We start from the raw sequence: 24,998 nt of genomic DNA, 5'->3' as shown, positions 1-24,998 counted from the left end.
CGGCACCTAGGGAAACCTAGCAAACCTATACATTTTTGAAAACTAGACACCCAGGGGAATCCAGGATGGGGTGACTTGACTGCCTCCCACCATGGTCTGTTACCCAGAATCCCTTGCAAACGTAAAAAATTGACAAAAAAAACATATTTTCACCACATTTCTGTGATGGAAAGTTCTGGAATCTGTGTGGATCCACAAATTTCCACCCACCCCGCGTTCCCCAAAGTCCTACGAGAAAAATGGTACCTCACTTGTGCGGGTCGGCCTAGTGCCCGCGACAGGAAACGGCGCAAAACGCAACGTGGTTTTGCAGTGAAAAATGACCCTTTTTTTGGCAAAGTGACTAGCTGTAGATTTTGTACCCTAGCCCTGCCGGCACCTAGGGAAACCTAGCAAACCTATACATTTTTGAAAACTAGACACCCAGGGGAATCGAGGATGGGGTGACTTGACTGCCTCCCACCATGGTCTGTTACCCAGAATCCCTTGCAAACGTAAAAAATTGACAAAAAAAACACATTTTCCCCACATTTCTGTGATGGAAAGTTCTGGAATCTGTGTGGATCCACAAATTTCTACCCACCCCGCCTTCCCCAAAGTCCTACGAGAAAAATGGTACCTCACTTGTGCGGGTCGGCCTAGTGCCCGCGACAGGAAACGGCGCAAAACGCAACGTGGTTTTGCAGTGCAAAATGACCCTTTTTTTGGCAAAGTGACTAGCTGTAGATTTTGAACCCTAGCCCTGCAAGCACCTAGGGAAAACTAGCAAACCTATACATTTTTGAAAACTAGACACCCAGGGGAATCCAGGATGGGGTGGCTTGACTGCCTCCCACCATGGTCTGTTACCCAGAATCCCTTGCAAACGTATAAAATTGACAAAAAAAACACATTTTCCCCACATTTCTGTGATGGAAAGTTCTGGAATCTGCTTGGATCCACAAATTTCCACCCACCCCGCGTTCCCCAAAGTCCTACGAGAAAAATGGTACCTCACTTGTGCGGGTCGGCCTAGTGCCCGCGACAGGAAACGGCGCAAAACGCAACGTGGTTTTGCAGTGAAAAATGACCCTTTTTTTGGCAAAGTGACTAGCTGTAGATTTTGTACCCTAGCCCTGCCGGCACCTAGGGAAACCTAGCAAACCTATACATTTTTGAAAACTAGACAACCAGGGGAATCCAGGATGGGGTGACTTGACTGCCTCCCACCATGGTCTGTTACCCAGAATCCCTTGCAAACGTAAAAAATTGACAAAAAAAACACATTTTCCCCACATTTCTGTGATGGAAAGTTCTGGAATCTGCGCGGATCCACAAATTTCCACCCACCCCGTGTTCCCCAAAGTCCTACGAGAAAAATGGTACCTCACTTGTGCGGGTCGGCCTAGTGCCCGCGACAGGAAACGGCGCAAAACGCAACGTGGTTTTGCAGTGAAAATTGACCCTTTTTTTGGCAAAGTGACTAGCTGTAGATTTTGTACCCTAGCCCTGCAGGCACCTAGGGAAACCTAGCAAACCTATACATTTTTCAAAACTAGACACCCAGGGGAATCCAGGATGGGGTGGCTTGACTGCCTCCCACCATGGTCTGTTACCCAGAATCCCTTGCAAACGTAAAAAATTGACAAAAAAAAACACATTTTCCCCACATTTCTGTGATGGAAAGTTCTGGGATCTGCGTGGATCCACAAATTTCCACCCACCCCGCGTTCCCCAAAGTCCTACGAGAAAAATGGTACCTCACTTGTGTGGGTTGGCCTAGTTCCCGCGACAGGAAACGGCGAAAAACGCAACGTGGTTTTGCAGTGAAAAATGACCCTTTTTTTGGCAAAGTGACTAGCTGTAGATTTTGTACCCTAGCCCTGCCGGCACCTAGGGAAACCTAGCAAACCTATACATTTTTCAAAACTAGACACCCAGGGGAATCCAGGATGGGGTGACTTGACTGCCTCCCACCATGGTCTGTTACCCAGAATCCCTTGCAAACGTAAAAAATTGACAAAAAAAACACATTTTCCCCACATTTCTGTGATGGAAAGTTCTGGAATCTGCGTGGATCCACAAATTTCCACCCACCCCGCGTTCCGCAAAGTCCTACGAGAAAAATGGTACCTCACTTGTGCGGGTCGGCCTAGTGCCCGCGACAGGAAACGGCGCAAAACGCAACGTGGTTTTGTAGCGAAAAATGACCCTTTTTTTGGCAAAGTGACTAGCTGTAGATTTTGAACCCTAGCCCTGCCGGCACCTAGGGAAACCTAGCAAACCCATGCATTTCTGAAAACTAGACACCCGGCGGCTTCCAGGGAGGTATGGCTTGCATGGATCCCCCAACGTTTCCTTACCCAGAATCCCCTGCAAACCTCAATGTTTGCTCAAAAAATCACTTTTTTCACACATTTTGGGGTGGGAAAGTAGTGGCATCACCGGGCTCACACAAATTTACCACCACCCAGCGTTCCCCCAGGTCTCCCGGTAAAAATGGGGCCTCACTTGTGTGGGAGGCCCAAGTACCCGCGGCAGGCAAGGGCCCCAAACGTAGTGAGGCGACATCAAAATGGCCTATCGCCAAACCACCTGGTTTTGCAAGGGGGGTCACTTTGGTTTTTGGCCCGGTGCGCGGCGGCCATCTAGGGAAACCTACCAAACCCAGGCATTTCTGAAAACTAGACACCCGGCGGCTTCCAGGGAGGTATGGCTTGCGTGGATCCCCCAACGTTTCCTTACCCAGAATCCCCTGCAAACCTCATTTTTTGCTCAAAAAATCACTTTTTTCACACATTTTGGGGTGGGAAAGTAGTGGCATCACCGGGCTCACACAAATTTACCACCACCCAGCGTTCCCCCAGGTCTCCCGGTAAAAATGGTGCCTCACTTGTGTGGGAGGCCCAAGTACCCGCGGCAGGCAAGGGCCCCAAACGTAGTGAGGCGACATCAAAATGGCCTATCGCCAAACCACCTGGTTTTGCAAGGGGGGTCACTTTGGTTTTTGGCCCGGTGCGCGGCGGCCATCTAGGGAAACCTACCAAACCCAGGCATTTTTGAAAACTAGACACCCGGCGGCTTCTAGGGAGGTATGGCTTGCGTGGATCCCCCAACGTTTCCTTACCCAGAATCCCCTGCAAACCTCATTTTTTGCTCAAAAAATCACTTTTTTCACACATTTTGGGGTGGGAAAGTAGTGGCATCACCGGGCTCACACAAATTTACCACCACCCAGCGTTCCCCCAGGTCTCCCGGTAAAAATGGTGCCTCACTTGTGTGGGAGGCCCAAGTACCCGCGGCAGGCAAGGGCCCCAAACGTAGTGAGGCGACATCAAAATGCCCTATCGCCAAACCACCTGGTTTTGCAAGGGGGGTCACTTTGGTTTTTGGCCCGGTGCGCGGCGGCCATCTAGGGAAACCTACCAAACCCAGGCATTTTTGAAAACTAGACACCCGGCGGCTTCCAGGGAGGTATGGCTTGCGTGGATCCCCCAACGTTTCCTTACCCAGAATCCCCTGCAAACCTCATTTTTTGCTCAAAAAATCACTTTTTTCACACATTTTGGGGTGGGAAAGTAGTGGCATCACCGGGCTCACACAAATTTACCACCACCCAGCGTTCCCCCAGGTCTCCCGGTAAAAATGGTGCCTCACTTGTGTGGGAGGCCCAAGTACCCGCGGCAGGCAAGGGCCCCAAACGTAGTGAGGCGACATCAAAATGGCCTATCGCCAAACCACCTGGTTTTGCAAGGGGGTCACTTTGGTTTTTGGCCCGGTGCGCGGCGGCCATCTAGGGAAACCTACCAAACCCAGGCATTTTTGAAAACTAGACACCCGGCGACTTCCAGGGAGGTATGGCTTGCGTGGATCCCCCAACGTTTCCTTACCCAGAATCCCCTGCAAACCTCATTTTTTGCACAAAAAATCACTTTTTTCACACATTTTGGGGTGGGAAAGTAGTGGCATCACCGGGCTCACACAAATTTACCACCACCCAGCATTCCCCCAGGTCTCCCGGTAAAAATGGTGCCTCACTTGTGTGGGAGGCCCAAGTACCCGCGGCAGGCAAGGGCCCCAAACGTAGTGAGGCGACATCAAAATGGCCTATCGCCAAACCACCTGGTTTTGCAAGGGAGGTCACTTTGGTTTTTGGCCCGGTGCGCGGCGGCCATCTAGGGAAACCTACCAAACCCAGGCATTTTTGAAAACTAGACACCCGGCGGCTTCCAGGGAGGTATGGCTTGCGTGGATCCCCCAACGTTTCCTTACCCAGAATCCCCTGCAAACCTCATTTTTTGCTCAAAAAATCACTTTTTTCACACATTTTGGGGTGGGAAAGTAGTGGCATCACCGGGCTCACACAAATTTACCACCACCCAGCGTTCCCCCAGGTCTCCCGGTAAAAATGGTGCCTCACTTGTGTGGGAGGCCCAAGTACCCGCGGCAGGCAAGGGCCCCAAACGTAGTGAGGCGACATCAACATTGCCTATCCCAAATGTCGCCTCACTACGTTTGTTGTCCTTGCCTGCCGCGGGTACTTGGGCCTCCCACACAAGTGAGGCACCATTTTTACCGGGAGACCTGGGGAAACGCTGGGTGGTGGTAAATTTGTGTGAGCCCGGTGATGCCACTACTTTCCCACCCCAAAATGTGTGAAAAAAGTGATTTTTTGAGCAAAAAATGAGGTTTGCAGGGGATTCTGGGTAAGGAAACGTTGGGGGATCCACGCAAGCCATACCTCCCTGGAAGCCGCCGGGTGTCTAGTTTTCAAAAATGCCTGGGTTTGGTAGGTTTCCCTAGATGGCCGCCGCGCACCGGGCCAAAAACCAAAGTGACCCCCCTTGCAAAACCAGGTGGTTTGGCGATAGGCCATTTTGATGTCGCCTCACTACGTTTGTTGTCCTTGCCTGCCGCGGGTACTTGGGCCTCCCACACAAGTGAGGCACCATTTTTACCGGGAGACCTGGGGGAACGCTGGGTGGTGGTAAATTTGTGTGAGCCCGGTGATGCCACTACTTTCCCACCCCAAAATGTGTGAAAAAAGTGATTTTTTGAGCAAAAAATGAGGTTTGCAGGGGATTCTGGGTAAGGAAACGTTGGGGGATCCACGCAAGCCATACCTCCCTGGAAGCCGCCGGGTGTCTAGTTTTCAAAAATGCCTGGGTTTGGTAGGTTTCCCTAGATGGCCGCCGCGCACCGGGCCAAAAACCAAAGTGACCCCCCTTGCAAAACCAGGTGGTTTGGCGATAGGCCATTTTGATGTCGTCTCACTACGTTTGGGGCCCTTGCCTGCCGCGGGTACTTGGGCCTCCCACACAAGTGAGGCACCATTTTTACCGGGAGACCTGGGGGAACGCTGGGTGGTGGTAAGTTTGTGTGAGCCCGGTGATGCCACTACTTTCCCACCCCAAAATGTGTGAAAAAAGTGATTTTTTGAGCAAAAAATGAGGTTTGCAGGGGATTCTGGGTAAGGAAACGTTGGGGGATCCACGCAAGCCATACCTCCCTGGAAGCCGCCGGGTGTCTAGTTTTCAAAAATGCCTGGGTTTGGTAGGTTTCCCTAGATGGCCGCCGCGCACCGGGCCAAAAACCAAAGTGACCCCCCTTGCAAAACCAGGTGGTTTGGCGATAGGCCATTTTGATGTCGCCTCACTACGTTTGGGGCCCTTGCCTGCCGCGGGTACTTGGGCCTCCCACACAAGTGAGGCACCATTTTTACCGGGAGACCTGGGGGAACGCTGGGTGGTGGTAAATTTGTGTGAGCCCGGTGATGCCACTACTTTCCCACCCCAAAATGTGTGAAAAAAGTGATTTTTTGAGCAAAAAATGAGGTTTGCAGGGGATTCTGGGTAAGGAAACGTTGGGGGATCCACGCAAGCCATACCTCCCTGGAAGCCGCCGGGTGTCTAGTTTTCAGAAATGCGTGTGTTTGAAAGGTTTCCCTAGATGGCCGCCGAGCCCTGGGCAAAAAACCAAAGTAACCCCCCTTGCAAAACCAGATTAACTATTGTTACTACAGCGTGAGAATTTAGGAATAATACTGCAAAGAAAATGTGGCAGACAGTTTGAGGTTTACAGGACAATGGGGATAAAAAATATTTCTCAAATCACTAGAGAGACATCACCATGAACTCCCAAGGGTTTTCGACAATATCTACAGTTGGTGGGTTATTCTTACATGGAAAGTGTACCTTGGCAGAGAAACTAAAGACAAAGATTCCTGCACAACCATCTATTCCTCAAACACACACACATACTGGTTGGATTTGGCACGAGGGCGAGTCATGGTTCAGTGTATTAAATTTTATTAACAAGAGATTTCACAAAAATGAAATGCACTGTCAATAATTAAATTCACAAAAAACCAAACCAATGACTTGCAGCTCGTGAGCTGTAAAGCCACGTCAAGGCACCAACCACTTTACAGGCCATTCACACACCTTTCATACGTGATACAAACAAGACCATTCGCACCACCAGGTACAAAAGCAACACAGTACAAAAATCACAAAAAAGGGACAAGGTACACCCTGCTTCAGAAAGACAAATATTACTGCACAGCCATCTAACCCGCAAGCACACACACATACTGGTTGGATTTGGCACGAGGGTGAGTGATGGTTCAGTAGATAAAATTGTATTACCAAGTGATTTCACAAAACATGAAATGCACTGATAATAATTGAAAGGGCAAGAAACTGAACCATTGACTCACAGCTCGTGAGCTGTAAAGCCACGACAAGGCACCAACCTCTTTACAGGCCATTCATACACCTTTCATACGTGTGAGACATACAAAACCATTCACACCGCCAGCCGCGGGCCCATCACATAACAAAACTCACACCAGCACACAGCGCCATTCAAGGGCCCATGACTTTCACACGCCCACAATCCAGACACAGCAACTACACAGGCTGAAGGATTGCGTGGAGTGGCACTCAGCTAGCAGTGTGTGTAGTGACCAGCAGAAAGTCACTACTCACACACAGCCAGCCAAGCACCAGTCGACACACACCGCTAGCCAAACGGCAGTCCACGCACACCGCTAGCCAAGCGCCAGTCCAGGCACACCGCCATCCAATCGCCAGTCCAGGCACACCGGCAGCCAATCGCCAATCCACCTACACCGCCAGCCAAGCTCCAGTCCACGGACACCACCAGACAAGCACCACTCCGCACACACCACCAGTCCACGCACACCGCCAGCCAAGTACCAGTCCACGCACACCGCCAGCCAAGCACCATTCCACGCACACCGCCAGCCAAGCTCCAGTCCACACACACCACCAGACAAGCTCCAGTCCACGGACACCACCAGCCAAGCTCCAGTCCACGGACACCACCAGCCAAACACCAGTCCGCACACACCACCAGTCCACACACACCGCCAGCCAAGTACCAGTCCACGCACACCGCCAGCCAAGCACCATTCCACGCACACCGCCAGCCAAGCACCATTCCACGCACACCGCCAGCCAAGCACCATTCCACGCACACCACCAGCCACGCACCAGTCCACGCACACCGCCAGTCCATGCACACCGCCAGTCCACGCACACCGTCAGCCTAGCACCATTCCACGCACACCACCAACCAAGTGCCAGTCCACACACACCAACAGCCAAGCGCAAGCCTACACACACCGCCATCACATTTTGGATTTTTTTAGAAAAAAATAAAAACACAAACAAATTGCAAATAGATACAAATCTTCTAACAGAAAATCAGCAACTAAATACATTGCACTAACACCAACCTTGAAACAGAATCATATTTTCCAAAGAATACAGACCAGCCAGTTCACTTTACCACTCATGAATGTTCCCAAAAGTTTTTTCGCGTGTGGTACGCTCTGAAACAAGCAGGGAGACACAGTGCAGGATGAGAGGGACAATCGGGGCAGTACATACGACTCTCCTTCCGCAAACCTCTTCGCCAACAGACTCTACATCTCCTACTGGGAAAATCTTTTGCGGGTGTGGGAGGAATGTGATCTGGAAAGTGGCGTTCTTTCAATCTAGCAACATCCTCCACCAGTCCAACTCTAGGAACACTTGCCTGTTCCACTACAACAAGGCTGCCTATTACAGACTCCTGAAACTTAGCAAAAGTCATCTTTGACTCAGGGCAAGAATCCTGGAACACAACAAAAGCATTAAACATTGCCAAGTGGAAAAGATGGATAGCCAACTTCTTGTACCAAATGTAAGCCTTACGAAGAGCAGCGTAAGGTTCCAACCTCTGATCTACTCTGTCAACACCACCCATGTGCCTATTATAGTCTAAAACGCACACAGGTTTGCGCACTTCAGCGACCTGACCCCAAACAGTCACATGTGCAGTGCTTTCATCATGGATGGAAGTCAGCATGTAGACATCTCTCCTGTCTGTAAACTTCACAGCAAGAAGCTCCTGGCAACGCAACGCACTGCACTGTCCCCGCACAAGCTTTTGACAAACAAGTTCTTTTGGAAAACCTTTACGGTTACAGCGGATTGTGCCACAAGCAAAAGTGTCCACTTTGGCCAATTCCCTGAACAACCGCACACCAGTGTAGAAGTTATCTACATATAAATGGTGGCCTTTGTTAAAAAATCCTCTACCAAGTTCCCAAACAATTTTCTCAGTCACTCCAAACGTGGACGGACAACCAGGGGGGTTAATCCTGGATTCCTTACCGGTGTACACCCTGAAATTAGAGACATATCCAGTCCTACTGTCACACAGCATATACAGCTTTATTCCATAGCGTGCCCTCTTACTAGGAATGTATTGCCTAAAAACCAAGCGGCCCTTGAACAACACCAAAGACTCATCCACTGCAATTTCTCTACCAGGGGCATAAATCTCAGAAAATCTATCAACAAAGTGATCAAGGACAGGCCTAATCTTAAAAAGACGGTCACAATCAGGGTGATCTCGTGGCAACGCTAAACCATTATCAACAAAGTGCATCATCCGAAGCAGAAGCAAATACCTGTCACGAGTCATGACTGCCGGAAAAATAGACGTTGCCATCAAGGGACTGCTAGACCAATATGAAGCCAATGATGGCTTCCTTAGCAAGCCCATCAAAAAAGTTAAACCCAAGAACTTCTTCATCTCTTCAACATTTGTGGGAGTCCACCGGGTAGCTCTAGAGTGTGGCTTAAGACTGGCACTGTTGTCCCTCAAAAACTGTTCGGCATACAAATTAGTCTGCTCAACAATCTCTGCCAAAAACACATCGTCCATAAACAACTGAAAAAAATTTACAGGCAAAAAGTTCTCAGTATTCACTCTAGACCCTGGAACACCAGTGAACTCTGGAAATTCCGGCTGCACCATGCCAGGGGCAACCCAGAGGTCATCACTTTCAACGGGAAGACTTGCAGCCCCAGCCTGCAGCCCAGATGTCTCTTGCCGCACTACACCAACGGAAAGGCTTGCAGCCCCAGCCTGCAGCCCAGATGCCTCTTGCCGCACTACACCAACGGGAAGCCTTGCAGCCCCAGCCTGCAGCCCAGATGTCTCTTGCCGCACTACACCAACGGAAAGGCTTGCAGCCCCAGCCTGCAGCCCAGATGCCTCTTGCCGCACTACACCAACGGGAAGCCTTGCAGTCCCAGCCTGCAGCCCAGATGCCTCTTGCCGCACTATCGGCACATCAGTCTCCTCCTCTAACACAGGCACTTCATCCGCACTAAGAGTATCTTCATCATCCGATGACCCCATACAGAGAGAAAACTCACTGCCAGAATCGTCCCCTGCCTCCTCTCCCTCAGAAGCAGAGTCAGTCTCTGACCCAATATCAGAGGAAGACTCAAACAGCAAACCAACAACCTGCTGAGCAGTCATCCTGCGGCTAGCCATTATACTTACTAAGATAGAAGACTGCACAAACAAGTCAACAACAACCAACAATGTGCAAACCAAGTAAGTAAAAAAATGTGTACCTTTTATCACAAAGATCAATGTACTCAAAAACTATACAATCCAATTACAAGAGACAGCTGCACTCACCAGAAACAAACTCTGCAGTGACACAGCAAAGACCAACGATATCAAACTAGAAAGAAGAGAAAAAAAAAATTACTCACAAGACAACAAAATACACATCGAGCACCAATGCAAAAAGTTTTTGACACTCAAAAACCAAACATACTGCTATTATTACACCATTTGCAAAAAAAAAACAGGCAGAGAAATCAAACACATTTGCATTGTACAAAAAAACAGTCTCTTACCAAACTACACAAACAGCAGAACCACCAGTACCACAACGTCAACGTGAACAGAAGAAAAGCCTTCACCTAGAACAAAAAAGTAAACAAAAAAAACATTACAATTGGAAATCACAAAAAATATAACAATAAACATTATAACATGCCATGTCACTATCCTAATGGTCAATCGGTTTGTGTGCCAGGTGGGGCAGAAAACAGCAGGAAAAAAAAGGCTACTCAGTCCCGGGGTGGGTGAGCCAAATACATATAACAAATTGCACCCTGGAAGCGAGGGGTCACTTCTATTTCTAATTGAACTAATTCCCTGGTGTCTAGTGGGCTTTTCTGCCCCCAATGGGAGCAGAAACGGCAAAAAAATAAAACCGATCTGCCCCCAGAGGGGGCAGAAAAGTCTTCAAAAAATTTAGGGGCCCAAGGAAGCGACCCTTGCCCAAGGGGTCGCTTCCTACAATAATATTTATATCCCTGGTGTCTAGTGGGCTTTTCTGCCCCCCCCCTAGGAGCAGAAATGGACAGAAAGACGACCAATCTGCCCCCAGGGGGGGCAGAAAAGTATTCCAAATAATTAGGCCGCAAAGGAAGCGACCCTTGCCCAAGGGGTCGCTTCCAACATAAAGAAAAAGACATCCCTGGTGTCTAGTGGGCTTTTCTGCCCCCCCTGGGGGCAGAAACAGGCAGAAAGACGACCGATCTGCCCCCAGGGGGGGCAGAAAAGTCTTCTAAATATTTTACCACCCTAGGAAGTGACCCTTGCCCAAGGGGTCACTTCCTACATAACATAAAAGACATCCCTGGTGTCTAGTGGGCTTTTCTGCCCCCCCTGGGGGCAGAAACGGGCAGAAAGAAGACCGATCTGCCCCCAGGGGGGGCAGAAAAGTCTTCAAATTATTGGGCCCCCCAAGGAAGCGACCCTTGCCTAAGGGGTCGCTTCCTACATAGCATAAACGACATCCCTGGTGTCTAGTGGGCTTTTCTGCCCCCCCCTGGGGGCAGAAACGCGCAGAAAGCGGACCGATCTGCCCCCAGGGGGGGCAGAAAAGACTTCCAAAAATTTTGCCCCCAAGGAAGCGACCCTTGCCTAAGGGGTCGCTTCCTACATAGCATAAACAACATCCCTGGTGTCTAGTGGGCTTTTCTGCCCCCCCTGGGGGCAGAAACACGCAGAAAGCGGACCGATCTGCCCCCAGGGGGGGCAGAAAAGACTTCGACAAATTTTTCCCCCAAGGAAGCGACCCTTGCCTAAGGGGTCGCTTCCCAAATTCGAAAAAACAAATCCCTGGTGTCTAGTGGGGCATCCCTACTCCACGATCGCGACGCTGTGCGCGATCGTGGAGCAGGAATGCCCTGTATTGAGACATCGGGGGAGAGGAAATACTCTTTCCTCTCCCCCGATGCCTCAATACTACAAATTTCACCGCCGCGGCCCCCACCGGACAAGAAAACCTACCTCTTCCCCCTTGGACGCGCTGGAAGAAATGGATTCCAGCGCGTCCAACGCTTCCTGATGACGCCGGCGCGCGCTGTGCGCGCTGACGTCATCAGAAAGCGTGAGGGGGCTCGGGGGGGTCGGGGGTGGCAGCGGAAGCTCTTCCGCTGCCACCCCCGTAAAGGGGGGCAAGATCGCTGCACAAGGGGGGGAGCGCCAGCGCTTCCCCCGGGGGCTGTCCTCATGACGGAACGGTTCCGTCATGAGCACAGCCCAACCGATGCTCATGACGGAACCGTTCCGTCATGAGCATCGAAGGGGTTAATTTACTCTGGTGTTTATTTTTCACTACAATATTTAAAATGGGGTGATGGCAGCAAAACGAGCCCTGGGTTACCGAGAGATGCAGACTGAACCAGGTCAGTCAAGAGTAAACTAGTCTTTTCATTCTTTTTTCAGAGCCTCCAGGATGCTGGTGAAGAGTGTTTGCCTTCTTCAGGTCCTGAGTGTTGTGGACCTTCGTCGTGCCTTGGGTGAGTGCGGACTCAAAGGAAGGAGTAGTAATGTCATGTAATGATGACCAAAGGCTGTTGAAATTAACCTTAAACTCTGCAACATAAAGTTCACTAACATCTAAAGTGCTTCTAGTGATAAAGGACTGGTGATGCAAGTCCAGTCCGAGTGAAAGAATATGTAAAACATTAAACTCTAAGATTAGTGGCTGCTCCACTGCATGTGTCTGAGCTGCTTCCTCAGAGGAAGAGACTCAAGGACAGTGCATTCATCTGAGCTGATTTCTCAGATGAGAAGATTCCAAGACAGTGCAAGAGAGACGACTTGTACTAGTAATTAACGTATTGACCATTTATGTGTATCAAGTAACCGCTTCTAAACACGCTCAGCACCATTCACATCTGAGACCCTCAATGGGCACCTGGAGCACAAGGAATGCATTTATTAAGCTATCACATTCTCTCTGCACATTCCCCACTGACAGACTGGGGGGCATATTTACCAATATATCACGCAGTGCTGCAAGTCCCCTTGCTGCATTGAACTGCGAGTCACGTAAAGGGCAGGAATGTGCCATATTTAAGACAATACTGCACATTCCTGCCTTTTCACAGCACTTGCACATAATATGCTGCCTAGCACCAATACAGGCACCCTTGCACCATGACTTTACCTAAAGCCATCTATCCCTGGAAGTGGGCTCCCTCAGCAGGTACCTGGGCCTGGATACCCACATGGTCCTCATGTCTATCCACTCTGGGGATAATCCATCTATCCCTAGAAGTGGACTATCCTCAGCCGGCACCTGGGCCTTGATACCCACATGGTCTTCATGTCTTTCACTCTGGGTATAATCAATTTATGCCCAGAAGTGGACTATCCTCAGCAGGCACCTGGGCCTTGATACCCACATGGTCTTCATGTCTCTCCACTCTGGGGATAATCCATCTATCCCTAGAAGTGGACTATCCTCAGCAGGCACCTGGGCCTTGATACCCACATGGTCCTCATGTCTCTCCACTCTGGAGATAATCCATCTATCCCTAGAAGTGGACTATCCTCAGCCGGCACCTGGGCCTTGATACCCACATGGTCTTCATGTCTTTCACTCTGGGGATAATCAATTTATCCCCAGAAGTGGACTATCCTCAGCAGGTACCTGGGCCTTGATACCCACATGGTCTTCATGTCTCTCCACTCTGGGGATAATCTATCTATCCCTAGAAGTGGACTATCCTCAGCAGGCACCTGGGCCTTGATACCCACATGGTCCTCATGTCTCTCCACTCTGGAGATAATCTATCTATCCCTAGAAGTGGACTATACTCAGCAGTCACCTGGGCCTTGATACCCACATGGTCTTCATGTCTATCCACTCTGGGGATAATCCATCTATCCCTAGAAGTGGACTATACTCAGGAGGCACCTGGGCCTTGATACCCACATGGTCTTCATGTCTCTCCACTCTGGGGATAATCTATCTATCCCTAGAAGTGGACTATCCTCAGCAGGCACCTGGGCCTGGATACCCACATGGTCCTCATGTCTATCCACTCTGGGGATAATCCATCTATCCCTAGAAGTAGACTATACTCAGCAGCCACCTGGGCCTTGATACCCACATGGTCTTCATGTCTCTCCACTCTGTGAATAATCCATCTATCCGTAGAAGTGGACTATCCTCAGCAGGCACCTGGGCCTTGATACCCACATGGTCTGCATTTCCATCCACTCTGAGGAGAATCCATCTATCCGTAGAAGTGGACTATCCTCAGCAGGCACCTGCGCCTTGATACCCACATGATCTTCATGTCTTTTCACTCTGGGGATAATCCCTCCTAAAGCGCTTCCAAGAACAAGTGGGGTATTTTATCTCTTCTAATAAAGTGGTTATTATGAATGTACAATTACATTGACATTGACTTGCACATACCCCTCTTGGACCTTATTTATGGTCAATGGAGGTGAACCCTGCAAGGCAGGCCATGTTTAACGAGTCCGGAAGAAACAATGTATATTCCCTCAGCCCCCTTTCATTGTTTAACTAGGCTGCCGGGGTGGCTGCCATCTGCCTCTTTAATATCTTTTAAATCTGCAGGTCTGGCTCAAGCTTTATAAAACTACAAATGAACTAATGAAATATTTCACACTGAAAAAGCCCACACAGAGTGAGACGTGTCAGTGAATCTTGAACATCTTTGACTTCGAGCTTTTGAAAGAAAAGTGTTTCTTATAGTTTATCACACCTGGCATCATCACTACATTTTGTTGTGCTCCTCATTTCAACATCCTGCTCATCTAGATAGATTGTGCTGATGACTTGTGTGACAAGTGCTCTCTGTGATTTCTGTGTTGCTCTGCAAGACTTCGAGGCAGTGTTGGACACAGTTGTTGCATCCAAAGTGGTACTCCTTTTATCATGGTTGGTTAACATCCACCTAACTAGGCCATTGGGTGATTAATAGTTGGTGCCTTTTAATCTATAGTCATGGAGTACAGGGCTTTTATCTGCCTTTTAATCCTCTGCTGTGGCTCAGTATTCCTTTTTCTAACCGTATCCATAGTGGGGGAGGGCCAGGGTGACAAATCCATGTATATCAATGTGGAGATGTGATGAGCTGTGTAAGCTTCATGTGTGGGAGGCATAGGCCCCTGCTTCTGTTTGGCTGTACAGTTTGGCACTCTTTAGTCTTGGTTCCCACCCCCCAGATGACCTTCCCTGTGTCTATCTGGTTCATGAGGGCTTTACTAGGTAACAAGGAGCATACCAAGGACATCATTTTATCTGGTGGTGACAACCATTTCGTTTGCACCTTTTCCCATAGTGATGACTGCAAATTAGACCTCTACTCCAAATCAAGCCTGGTTTTCTCCATCAATAACCTTAGATTGCTTTCTCTTTTACTCTCCAGCCCTCTGTTGACAAATATTTTGACATATATCAGTTCCTGTCGCCAGGGCCGGACTGGCCATAGCGGGCACCGGGCCATTTTCCCGGTAGGCCGCTGGGGTGGGGGCAATTTTGGGCCCCTGTGGGCCGTTTTTGTTTCCGGGGATCGGCAATATCAGCCCCCTGTAACAAAATCGTCTGAAACCGGCCCTCACAAACTGTTCTGCTGCACTCCCCCTCACCCCAGGGGGAGGCGGCTGAGCAGTTTGCCAGGGCCAGTTTCTGTTCCCAGTCCAGCCCTGCCTGTCGCACTCACTTGATGTGTAAGCCCTGCACACTTGAGCTCACACTCGAGAAAAGGGATGTGGTTTACTCTTCCACAGAAAAATTGGGGAAATAAATGTGTCTCTTAGTGGCAACAGGCTTTTTAATGTTTAAAAGAATAGTGTCTGCATAGAGCAGTGAGTTGACTGGGCCAGCTGATGTGTTTATCCCCTTGACATCTACTTGAGATTTCCCTGCAATGACCAAAGGCTCTTGTACTATAAGGAAGAGCAGTGGCCTCAGTGGGCACCCGAGTCTAGCTCCCCATTTGATCTCCACTGTGCTGGATTAGAACCCCCACAGTTTATATATGCTGAGGGCATCTAGTAGAACTTTCATTTTTGAAATGAAGTCTGTTCCTAAGCTGAATGTTCTAACGGTTGTGAATTGGTACCCCCATTCTACATGATCAAGAGGTTTTTCTGCATCTAAGAATATGGTGGTCCTCCTCAGAAGCATCTCTTGAGTTCCACTGGGGGTGGGATCATGTGTGTAAGTCATTTGCTGATACCTGCCCGGCACAGACTCCAGGGTATATGATAGTCACTATCACCCTGCTCAGACGTGCTACTGATTACCCAGTATTTTAATGTCTATATCTAGACAGGAGATGGGTCTATAGCTTCTATTCTCTAAGGAGATCTTAGTAGGAGATCTTGTCAGATTTTGGAAATAATTTGATTTTTGCATTATTAGATATGTGCCCCATGGATCCTGAGTCCTCTGTTTCTCTGAAGACTTCCAGAAGTAGCCAGACTATCTGATCTTTTCATCTTGTATGAAATTCCCACAGGAGACCCTTAGGGATTTGCACATGGGTGGTTCGGTTATTGCTTCTCTCATCTCTTCTAAGTTGATACAGCTGCTCAAGAGGTCTCTTCTTTCCTCTCCATTGTGAGTAGCTGTGTAGAGTTCCTGAATTCTTTCCAGTACTGTTTCTTCTGCTGCATCCAAACCATGCTGTCTCTTAGAAAATTGCCCCAAAACATCTGCAATTTCTTCCGGATAGGTCACTATTTTGCCCCATTTATTTTGATGGTCGGAGAGTGAACACGGCTTCCTGCTGTTTTAATTAATAGACGAGCATTTTTCCAGCTTTCTTGCCTCTTTTGTAGTCCCTGTGCCTCAGTCTTGTTGAGGCTTTTTCAGCTGCATTGCTATACATTATATTCACATTTGGCCTTCCGTAAGCATCTTCTGTTGTCTTCAGAGGACAAGTGATTAAATTCTCATGTTGGTGTCCAATCTCCCCGATCCTCTTTGCACTCGCGCTTGAGCCGCTGGCGTCGTGGGTGCGGAGTGACCCGATGGTGCGGGGTATTGATTCAGGGAGGGGGATGGGAGGAGCGCATCTCTCTGTATGTGGACGATGTATTACTTTATGCACATTGCCCCAGACAGACCTTCCATAGGCTCCTCCATATCCTCAGATCCTTCAGGGACTACTCCGGCTACCGCGTCAACTGGGACAAGTCCCTGGTGTTCATGCTCCCGGGGGAGGCACCAGTGCTGACATCGGCTTGTGCAGATCTGACATGCAAGGAATCGTTCAAGTACCTGGGTATATGGATTTTGAAATCTGACTCGGACTTTATGCTTTTGAATGTCTATGCACAATTGGACAGACTGAAAGGGGATATTGCCCATTGGCGGGGCCTACCAGTGTCACTCATGGGACGTGCGGTCCTGTTTAAGATGATGGCCCTGCCGCGCTTGTAGTATGCGCTCCAGAATACTCCCTTTGTGGTTCCGGAAAGTTTCTTCTGTGCATTTGGAAGCGAGCAGCGCAGACTGCTGTGGGGGGAGGGAGCCTCAGAATCGCCCTACGGAAATTACACAATTGGGGGTTTATGAGGGAGGGTTGGCAGTACCGGACCTCAGGAAATATTATTGGGCAACGCAGCTGGTCAATATTAATGGGTGGGTTTTCTCCCCCACTGAGGAACCAGCCTATCGGGTGGACCGTATGGTCATGGGGAAGGGTTCCTATCTTGCTGCCCTGTATAAGAAGTGGAGGGGCAACTCGGGTCTTCCAACTCACGTGGAGACAGTGTTGACAGCATGGCAGAAGGCAACAAAGATGACGGGGTGGGAAGCTAGGCTCACGGAAAAAACCCGACTGTGGGATGGAGATTTTCTGTCGGACACTGTGTGCCTGACAGGCCTCCGTGGTTGGAATACCATTGGTATAGATCTGCTGGTTGGATGTGTGGAAACAGGGGAGGATGCTCAACTTTGCAGCCATGCAATCTGAATATCAGATGGGGAAGGGGGAATTTTTAAGATATCTGCAGGTCAGACATGCATTACATTGGAATTTGAAGGAGGGGTAACGGTTGCTGGAGTATTCTCCGTTAGAAGATCCCATGGTGGACAAGGCCATCTCAGTTACATACAAAAAGCTAATAAATAACACGCCAGACCCGCTGGGACCATTATGAGAGGCCTGGGAATCCGACGTTGGACTCCTTGAGGATGACGACTGGGCGGAGGCCCTACAGAGCCCCAGAAAAATAGTGGTCAGGGTACGGTTCCACCTGGTTCAGCTCCAGATTCTTCATCATTCCTATGCCCCTAGAAAGTGCAGCATTGCATTGGGTTTTGTGGGTCTGACAAGTGTATGAGGGGATGCAACGAGACTGGGATGTTCTTTCACATCCTGTGGGCATGTCCACTGATACAGAGGTATTGGGAAGCCATTGCACAGGTTATGTCTCAGGTGGTGGGCTCCGAAGTCCCGGTGGATGCCAGATGGTTTATCCTGGGAGTGACAGGGGAGGTAGTTTGGCCCAAATGGACTACTATCTGGCTTGCGCTGGCAGGAGTGGTGACAAAACAAAATGTAGCCAGACTGTGGGGGGCTATGGAGGTTCTGTCGATAAAGGGCTGGAAAAAGGATCTCGACTGGTGTCAGCGAGCTGAACACATTGTGTATCAGAGTAGAGGGTGCCGGCGTAAATGGGAAAAGATCTGGGAGGCATGGATGTCATACTGGGGGGACCTATTAATTGAATGAGGGGGATTGCTCACACGGGTGCCGGGGGGGGGGTTAAGGGGTTAACCGGGAGTGTCACTGAATATTAGCGCACTAAGGGTACTGCACAGGATGAATACTGCCATGTAACTGTTTGGCTGGCCCACTGCTATGTACATTGTCTCAATAAATGGAAAGCTTTTATTTCTGTTAATAAAAAGATGTTTTTAAAAAAAATCTCATGTTAGGGACCTAATGTCTTCCTCTAGTTATCGTCGAGTCTCACAACTGTATGTTTTTTGATAGCTGAGTCACACATCATTTGCTCCCTCCATGTTGTTGGCCCGGGGTGAGTTTTTCCCACTCTGTGTAAGACACGGAGTTCGGAAAAATGCCCACGTTGTGTCGAGGAGTGGAGTTTTTCCTCTCTCGAGGCTCACCAACATTAAGTTGGCTTGCAAGGAAAATCAAGTCTTAGACCACCTCCTGACAAGATTTCTCAATGCGGGAGGTCGCAACAGGTCACTACCACTCACATTAAGAAACCTGCTGCTCACATTGAGGAAACTGCAGATCAAGGAGGATATCCACTTGAGAGGCAGAAAGAAGCTTCACCCTCTTAAGCTGCGTGTGGTGCCATGTGTGCTGATTTTACAGAATAAATTCTTAGTACTAAAAATAAGCACAAGCAGCGCAACATACCTCACTACGCTGCTTGAGGAACTCAGCCCAGGCCTACATAATAGTTGTGTTGAATGCAAGAACTTTTATGTGTATGAGTGTAAGTACATATGTGTGTATTCAGAAGTCACTACTCCTCAGGGATCCTATGTCGGGTTGATTGCATTCTCCATTAGGATGGGGTTGGGAGAAGTGTCCAGTAACAAATCCAGTTGGACTAGAGCATGGTCCAATAAGCTATCTGGTGTCATCCTTGCATCTTGTATTGTTGGAAATAATAATGGGTCTGGGGGTCTGGATCTGTCCTTCTAACACCATCCTGTGTCATCTGTTGGTGGGTCTGGGGGCCTGGATCCAGACCTTCAACACTGTCCTGTGTCATCTGTTGGTGAGTCTGGGGGCCTGGATCTGGTCCTTCTAACACTGTCCTGTGTCATCTGTTCGTGGGTTTGGAGGCCTGGATCCGGTCCCTCAACACTGTCCTGTGTCATCTGTTGGTTGGTCTGGGGGCCTGGATCTGGTCCGTCTAACACTGTCTGGTGTCATCTGTTGGTGGGTCTGGAGGCCTGGATCTGGTCCCTCTAACACTGCCCTGTGTCATTTGGTGGTGGGTATTGGGGCGTGGATTTGGTCCTTCTAACACTGTCCTATGTCATCTGTTGGTGGGTCTGGAGGCCTAGATCTCTCCTTCTAACACTGCCCTGTGTCATCTGTTGGTGGATCTGGGGGCTTTGATCTGGTCGTCCAACACTATCCTGTGTCATCTGTTAAGTGGGTCGGGGGGGGGTCTTATCAAGTAATGGATGTAAAATGAGGCTCCCCTCTTCATCTATCTCAGTGTTGGTAAAGTTGAACTCTATCAGATGCCTAATGAGTTGTGTCAAAAGGTTTTCTTCTGTAGATTAGATAGGTATACTGTACCCACTATTAGGATCTTCCCTATTGGTCTGAGCTTTGCAGATATACATCATCCTTCAGGGTCTGTCCAAGTCATCAGTTCTTTATGGGAGAGAGTCTTCATAATTAGAATAGGCTCTTCCATATTTTCTGTCACAGGCCTGTTTGTGTGTGCGTAGATGTGTCTGCACCTTTTAATTACCTTGCCCTTCCAATCCTATTTCACAGTGGAGTAGGAGCGTCTCCTGAATTAAGGCCACATTGAAGCATTTATTATTAGGATATTGCTGCTTAACATGCCGTTAACGTTCCTAGTCAATAGCCTTAGTGGGTAGGTCACAATCTCCTGTTTCTTTGGCGCTTCATGATTGGCTGTGGACTGTGTGTGCGAAGGGTTGCAATGCGGGTATCTTAGGAGTCTTTTTAATCTAGGGGATGGGAAAGGAGTATTATTTCCACATTCGTCCTGTTATGTTATCCGGATTACGTGACTCAAATGTTTTACGTTTGTGGTATTTGGATTATCCTCTCTACTCTGGTCAATATGTAGCTATACACATGTTTTCATTATGCACCAGATGTGCTCCTTTACTATTAACTGTGGGTATAGGTCCCATGTCACCCACTCTTAGTGCTTTTAGGCCTACGCTCATATCTAGGACTAGGGCTGTCAGTGTGATGTTCTGGTGTTATGTTTGGTTTTGTTCTGCTCAAGAATTATGACACCTTCGACTGTTAATGAGGGTATATGTTCAATAGTATGTGACCAGAACATTTTGCTGCAGTTCTAGTTTTATGTCCTGCTTGCGTTCAACCATGTCTGACTGTCCATCCTCTCTCTGCGATGTGTTTAGTGTTGTTTGATTAGTATCAGAGTCGACTCCCCTGTATGGCCCTGTACCAATGTCATCTAGGTATTAGCCAACAATATACAACTTCTTGAAATAAAAATCAATCAAACACCAAAAATAACTACGAGTCTGAATACTTTCCTTAGACATCAATCATTGGGTGCTGGTAGTCCTTATTGCTCCATCCTCCATTGCCCCCGCACTCTGAGGGCTTTTAGGCCTATACTCACGTCTAGGACTGAGTTGTCAGTGTGATGTTCTGGTGTTATGTTTGACTCTGTTCTACTCAAGAATTATGATGGGCCCGATTATTAATGAGTGTGTATGTTTAATGGTGCATGACCGGAGCATTTTGCCTCAGTTCTGATGCTTCTCTGCTGCTTGAGCTTAGCCATGTCTGACTTCCCACCCTCTCTCTGCTGTGTCTTTAGTGCAGGTATTTTATTATCGGAGTCGACTTCCCTGTATGTTCCTGTAGGATTGTCATGTAAGGATTAGTAAACAGTATACGAACTCTGTGAACCAAAAAACAAACATCACAAATAACTATAAATCCTGTGCACTGAAGGTTTGGGTGCTGGTAGTTCTTAATGCTCCTTTGTTTATTTATTTTATTTAAGCAACTTGTAAAGCGTGCAAATACCCTTGGGTTTCCCGGCGCTGCGGACTAAAAGGAAAGGAAAGGCCATGGAGCGGGTGACTTATTGGTTGAAAAGCCAGGTTTGTACTTGTTTCCTGAAGGCTAGCAGGGTTGGACTAGTCTTAATATGAAGGGGAAGCATGTTCCACAATCTGGCAGTGGCGACTGTGAATCTTCTATCGCCCCATGAGGCTTTCTTGGTTCGAGGGACAGTGAGAAGGTTGGCTGCTGATGAGCGCAAGGGTCTACTGGGTGTGTATGAGCTGAGAGCTTTCTTCAGAAACTCAGGTCCTGTGTTGTGGGTTGCCTTGTATGCGATGCATAACGCCTTGAATTTGGTTCTGCTTCTTATGGACAGCCAGTGGAGCTGTCGCACCACCTTGGATATCAGCTTAAACTTGGGTGTACCTGACAGAATCCTGGTGGCTGCGTTCTGCACCAGTTGTAGCTTACTCAGGACCTTTTCCTGAGCATTGATTAGAAGACCGTTACAGTAGTCAACTTTCGACATTACCAGTGTGCTAATAAGAGTTCTACCAGCACTGATTGGGAGAAAAGGTAGAATTTTGAGGACATAGAAGGATGAGGAGACAACTGCCTTGGCATGGTGTGTTAAAGCCAGCTTGTTGTCAAACATAACACCCAGGTTTCTGACCTTTGTGACAGGGGATGGAGGTATGTGGTCTGTATTCCAAAGGAGAATGCTATATGTCCATCCCCTGCTGGGACTCCACCCCTCTACTTGGACCTTCTCAATCGGAGTGTCTAGTGCCAAGTTTGTTTTATGTCATGACCATTTAATTTTTATAATGTGGTCCAGAAAGATTGCCAGGTCCTCAGGTTCTGAAAACTCTGCTGTTTTCTCCTCATTATTCTAAATTTAATCTTTCCGTCTTGCAGTCTTGTCTGCTTGGAAAGCAACATTTCTGTTTGCTGGCGTTGTCTTTATATTCTGAGTTTTCTCCAAACTCTACTTACAGCAACTTTGGCAAAAACAGGTCTCTGAACAGAGACTTCATTTTGCCTTTCTTCATTTCCCCTGTTGTTCCGTACAGTCTAATATTATTCCTTCTTGACTGAACTCTGCATCTGTTAGATCCTGACGCAACTGTACTTTCCCCAATCCAGAAGCTCATTGAGATATAATTCCACCATGTTCAACTTTCTATTGGTGGAAATCAACCAATCAATCAATCAACCAATCAATCATTTTGGATGTGTAAAGCACTGCTTATCACATGTGAGGGTATCCAGACGCTGGGTAGTTGCTGCTAGGCCTGGTCAGATGAACAGTAAGGTTTTTAGCCCGCTTCTGAACTCCTGCAGGGATGGGGATGTCTGGAGGTGGAGGGGGAGGCTGTTTCAGGTCTTGGTGGCCAGTTGTGAGAAGGAGCAACCGCTACTCCTGCATCAATGGAAGGGGGGCTTGTGGGCAAGAGTGAGGGATATGGAGCGCAAACATCTCACGGGTTGGTGGAAGTTCAGGCTGTGGTTAAGGTAGGCTGGTCCTTCATTGTGGAGGGCCTTGTAGGCTTGGGTCCGTGTTTTGAACTGGCAGCTCTTGTGGACAGGGAGCCAGTGAAGTGTTCTGAGATGAGGGGGATATGGTTTCTCCTCAGGAGGTCAAAGATGAGCCTAGCTGCTGCGTTTTGGATGGTCTGAATTGTGTTCAGCCGCCGAGAGATGATGCTAATGTAGAGGGTGTTGCAGTGGTGAAGGTGGCTGGTGACGCGGGCCAGTGTGTCTGGTGCTGATGTGATGCCACTTGAATATTTTCTGGACCATACAGAGAGTGAAGCAGCAGGTTGAGGACATTGTGTTTATCTGTATTTTCATTGTGAGTGTGCTGTCAAGAACGATGCCAAGCTTACTAGGTTGTTCTGAGGGTGTGGGAGGGTGCCCAACTCTGCTTGCCACCAGGACTCATCATCTCATGGGGATGTGTTGCTTTCGAAGATGAGTGCCTCCGTTTTGTTGGTGTTGGCTTTGATGCAGTTGTTTTGCATCTAGCTGACGATGCTGGTCATGCACCTATGGAAGTTGCCTTTGGTATTCGTGGGGTTGGCAGATAGGATCTGATAAGTCTGGCCAAAGGGGCCATGTATGTGTTGAACAGGGTCAGGTTCAGTGAGAACCCTTGGGGACACCACAGATGATGTTCTTTAAGCCCGAATAATACGGTGGGATGTGGATGATCTGGGTTCTACCGGTGAGGAAAGATGCTATCCATTTGAGGGCATCCCCTTAGATCCGCATCTGTTGGAGACTTTCTAAGAGGGAGTAGTGGTACACAGAGTTGAAGGCTGCTGAGAGTTCGAGGAAGGTTAGGGCTGTGGTTTCTCCCTGGTCTAGGAAAGACCTGATGTTGTCGTTGGCTACAAGTAGGGTGGTTTCTTGGTGTGATTTGAGTGGAACCCTGATTGGGATGGGTCCAGGGGGTCATTGTTCTCAAGGTAGTTTGTGAGCTGTCGGTGAAGTACTGGGTTTTTCAGAACCAACCCAGCAGTGCCAGGGGACACACCCGAAGACTTCGAGTTCTTCCTGTTTCAGACTACAGAAACACAGAGTCTTCTAGATGAAGTCAAAGATCGTATTTATTGGCTGCAGACCAATCACAGGTATCCGAGAAGTACAGCACGGTGTATGTTCTCAGGAGACTGCTCCCAACCAAAAACCAGTCTTTTCTTATATACAGAATATTATGCTCTGGGCAACACCACCCCTATTTTACAAGTGGTCGTTCACATATTTTCGCTTCAAAGAAAGAGCAAAGTCATGATGATAATCCCACATTTCAGCTCGGTCAGCCCATAATTATTTACCCAGCGAGGCTCAGAACCCTCATCAGATATCAGCAGACCCCAATAAAACGGACACCTCCTCCTCGTAAAACAAGCCATAAAGTAGGAAACAGAGTCAGGTGTGAAAGAGATTAGTCAGGGTTTGTGTGGGATGCACGACTTTATGATGTGTCGGGCCCTGATGCTAATCCCATTTGGCCGTAGTAAAAGGAACCGGTCGGGAAGGACTGACCTCGAGCAGCGGAGTCAGTTTGCACAGGTCACAAAGAAGTCACAGAAAAATTGCGTGTCCTTTAGGCCTAGGCATGGCCTCAGTGCGCAGCCTATGTGAGGGCAACCACAAAATGGTTACCGTTTTAAAATGGAACCCGAGGGTTTAATATGTAGTATTGCATACACGGTGAGTACATCGGGGAAACGTGACAAAAAACACTCATACATACCGCATTAGTCATTTGCGGTCCGCTGATACCAAAATCGGCATGGTAGGACCACCCTACCAACATGGTTCCGAAATTTACAGTACCACAGACCCTCCTTTTGCCCTTACATAGGCAATAACTATACTCATACTAATCTGAGTCCAGGTCCATATTCATAAAGTCATGAAGATGTTGCTGTAGCATCATCCTATTGCTTAGCTCTTCCCTTGATACAGGGTTCCTTACACATGATGCAACACAGAGGCTACACATTGCAGGAGCACACTGTATACATAGACAGAACAGGAAAAGAATGGCTAAGATCGTCCCAGTGACTATTAGAATCTTCCATCCCCAAGCTGATATCA

The 24,998-nt window shown here is 48.5% G+C and overlaps 1 protein-coding gene across 2 annotated transcripts in view; it reads left to right on the top strand.

Moving 5' to 3' along the window:
* LOC146861816 (CD5 antigen-like) overlaps nucleotides 1-24,998 on the top strand; it is a 417,568-nt gene that overhangs the window by 149,287 nt on the left and 243,283 nt on the right. For both annotated transcript variants that reach the window (XM_085640970.1, XM_085640971.1), the window contains exon 2: nucleotides 12,097-12,170. In XM_085640970.1, the coding sequence (XP_085497096.1) occupies nucleotides 12,107-12,170 (64 nt within the window). In that variant the 5' untranslated portion in view covers nucleotides 12,097-12,106. The remainder of the gene's footprint in view (nucleotides 1-12,096; nucleotides 12,171-24,998) is intronic.

The sequence above is a fragment of the Triturus cristatus genome, chromosome 2_2 (genome assembly GCF_964204655.1).
Source record: "Triturus cristatus chromosome 2_2, aTriCri1.1, whole genome shotgun sequence".
In the NCBI taxonomy this organism is placed as follows: Eukaryota; Metazoa; Chordata; class Amphibia; order Caudata; family Salamandridae; genus Triturus; species Triturus cristatus.
Note: the sequence above shows the minus strand (reverse complement) of the source record. Positions and strands in the feature narration are given on the sequence as shown.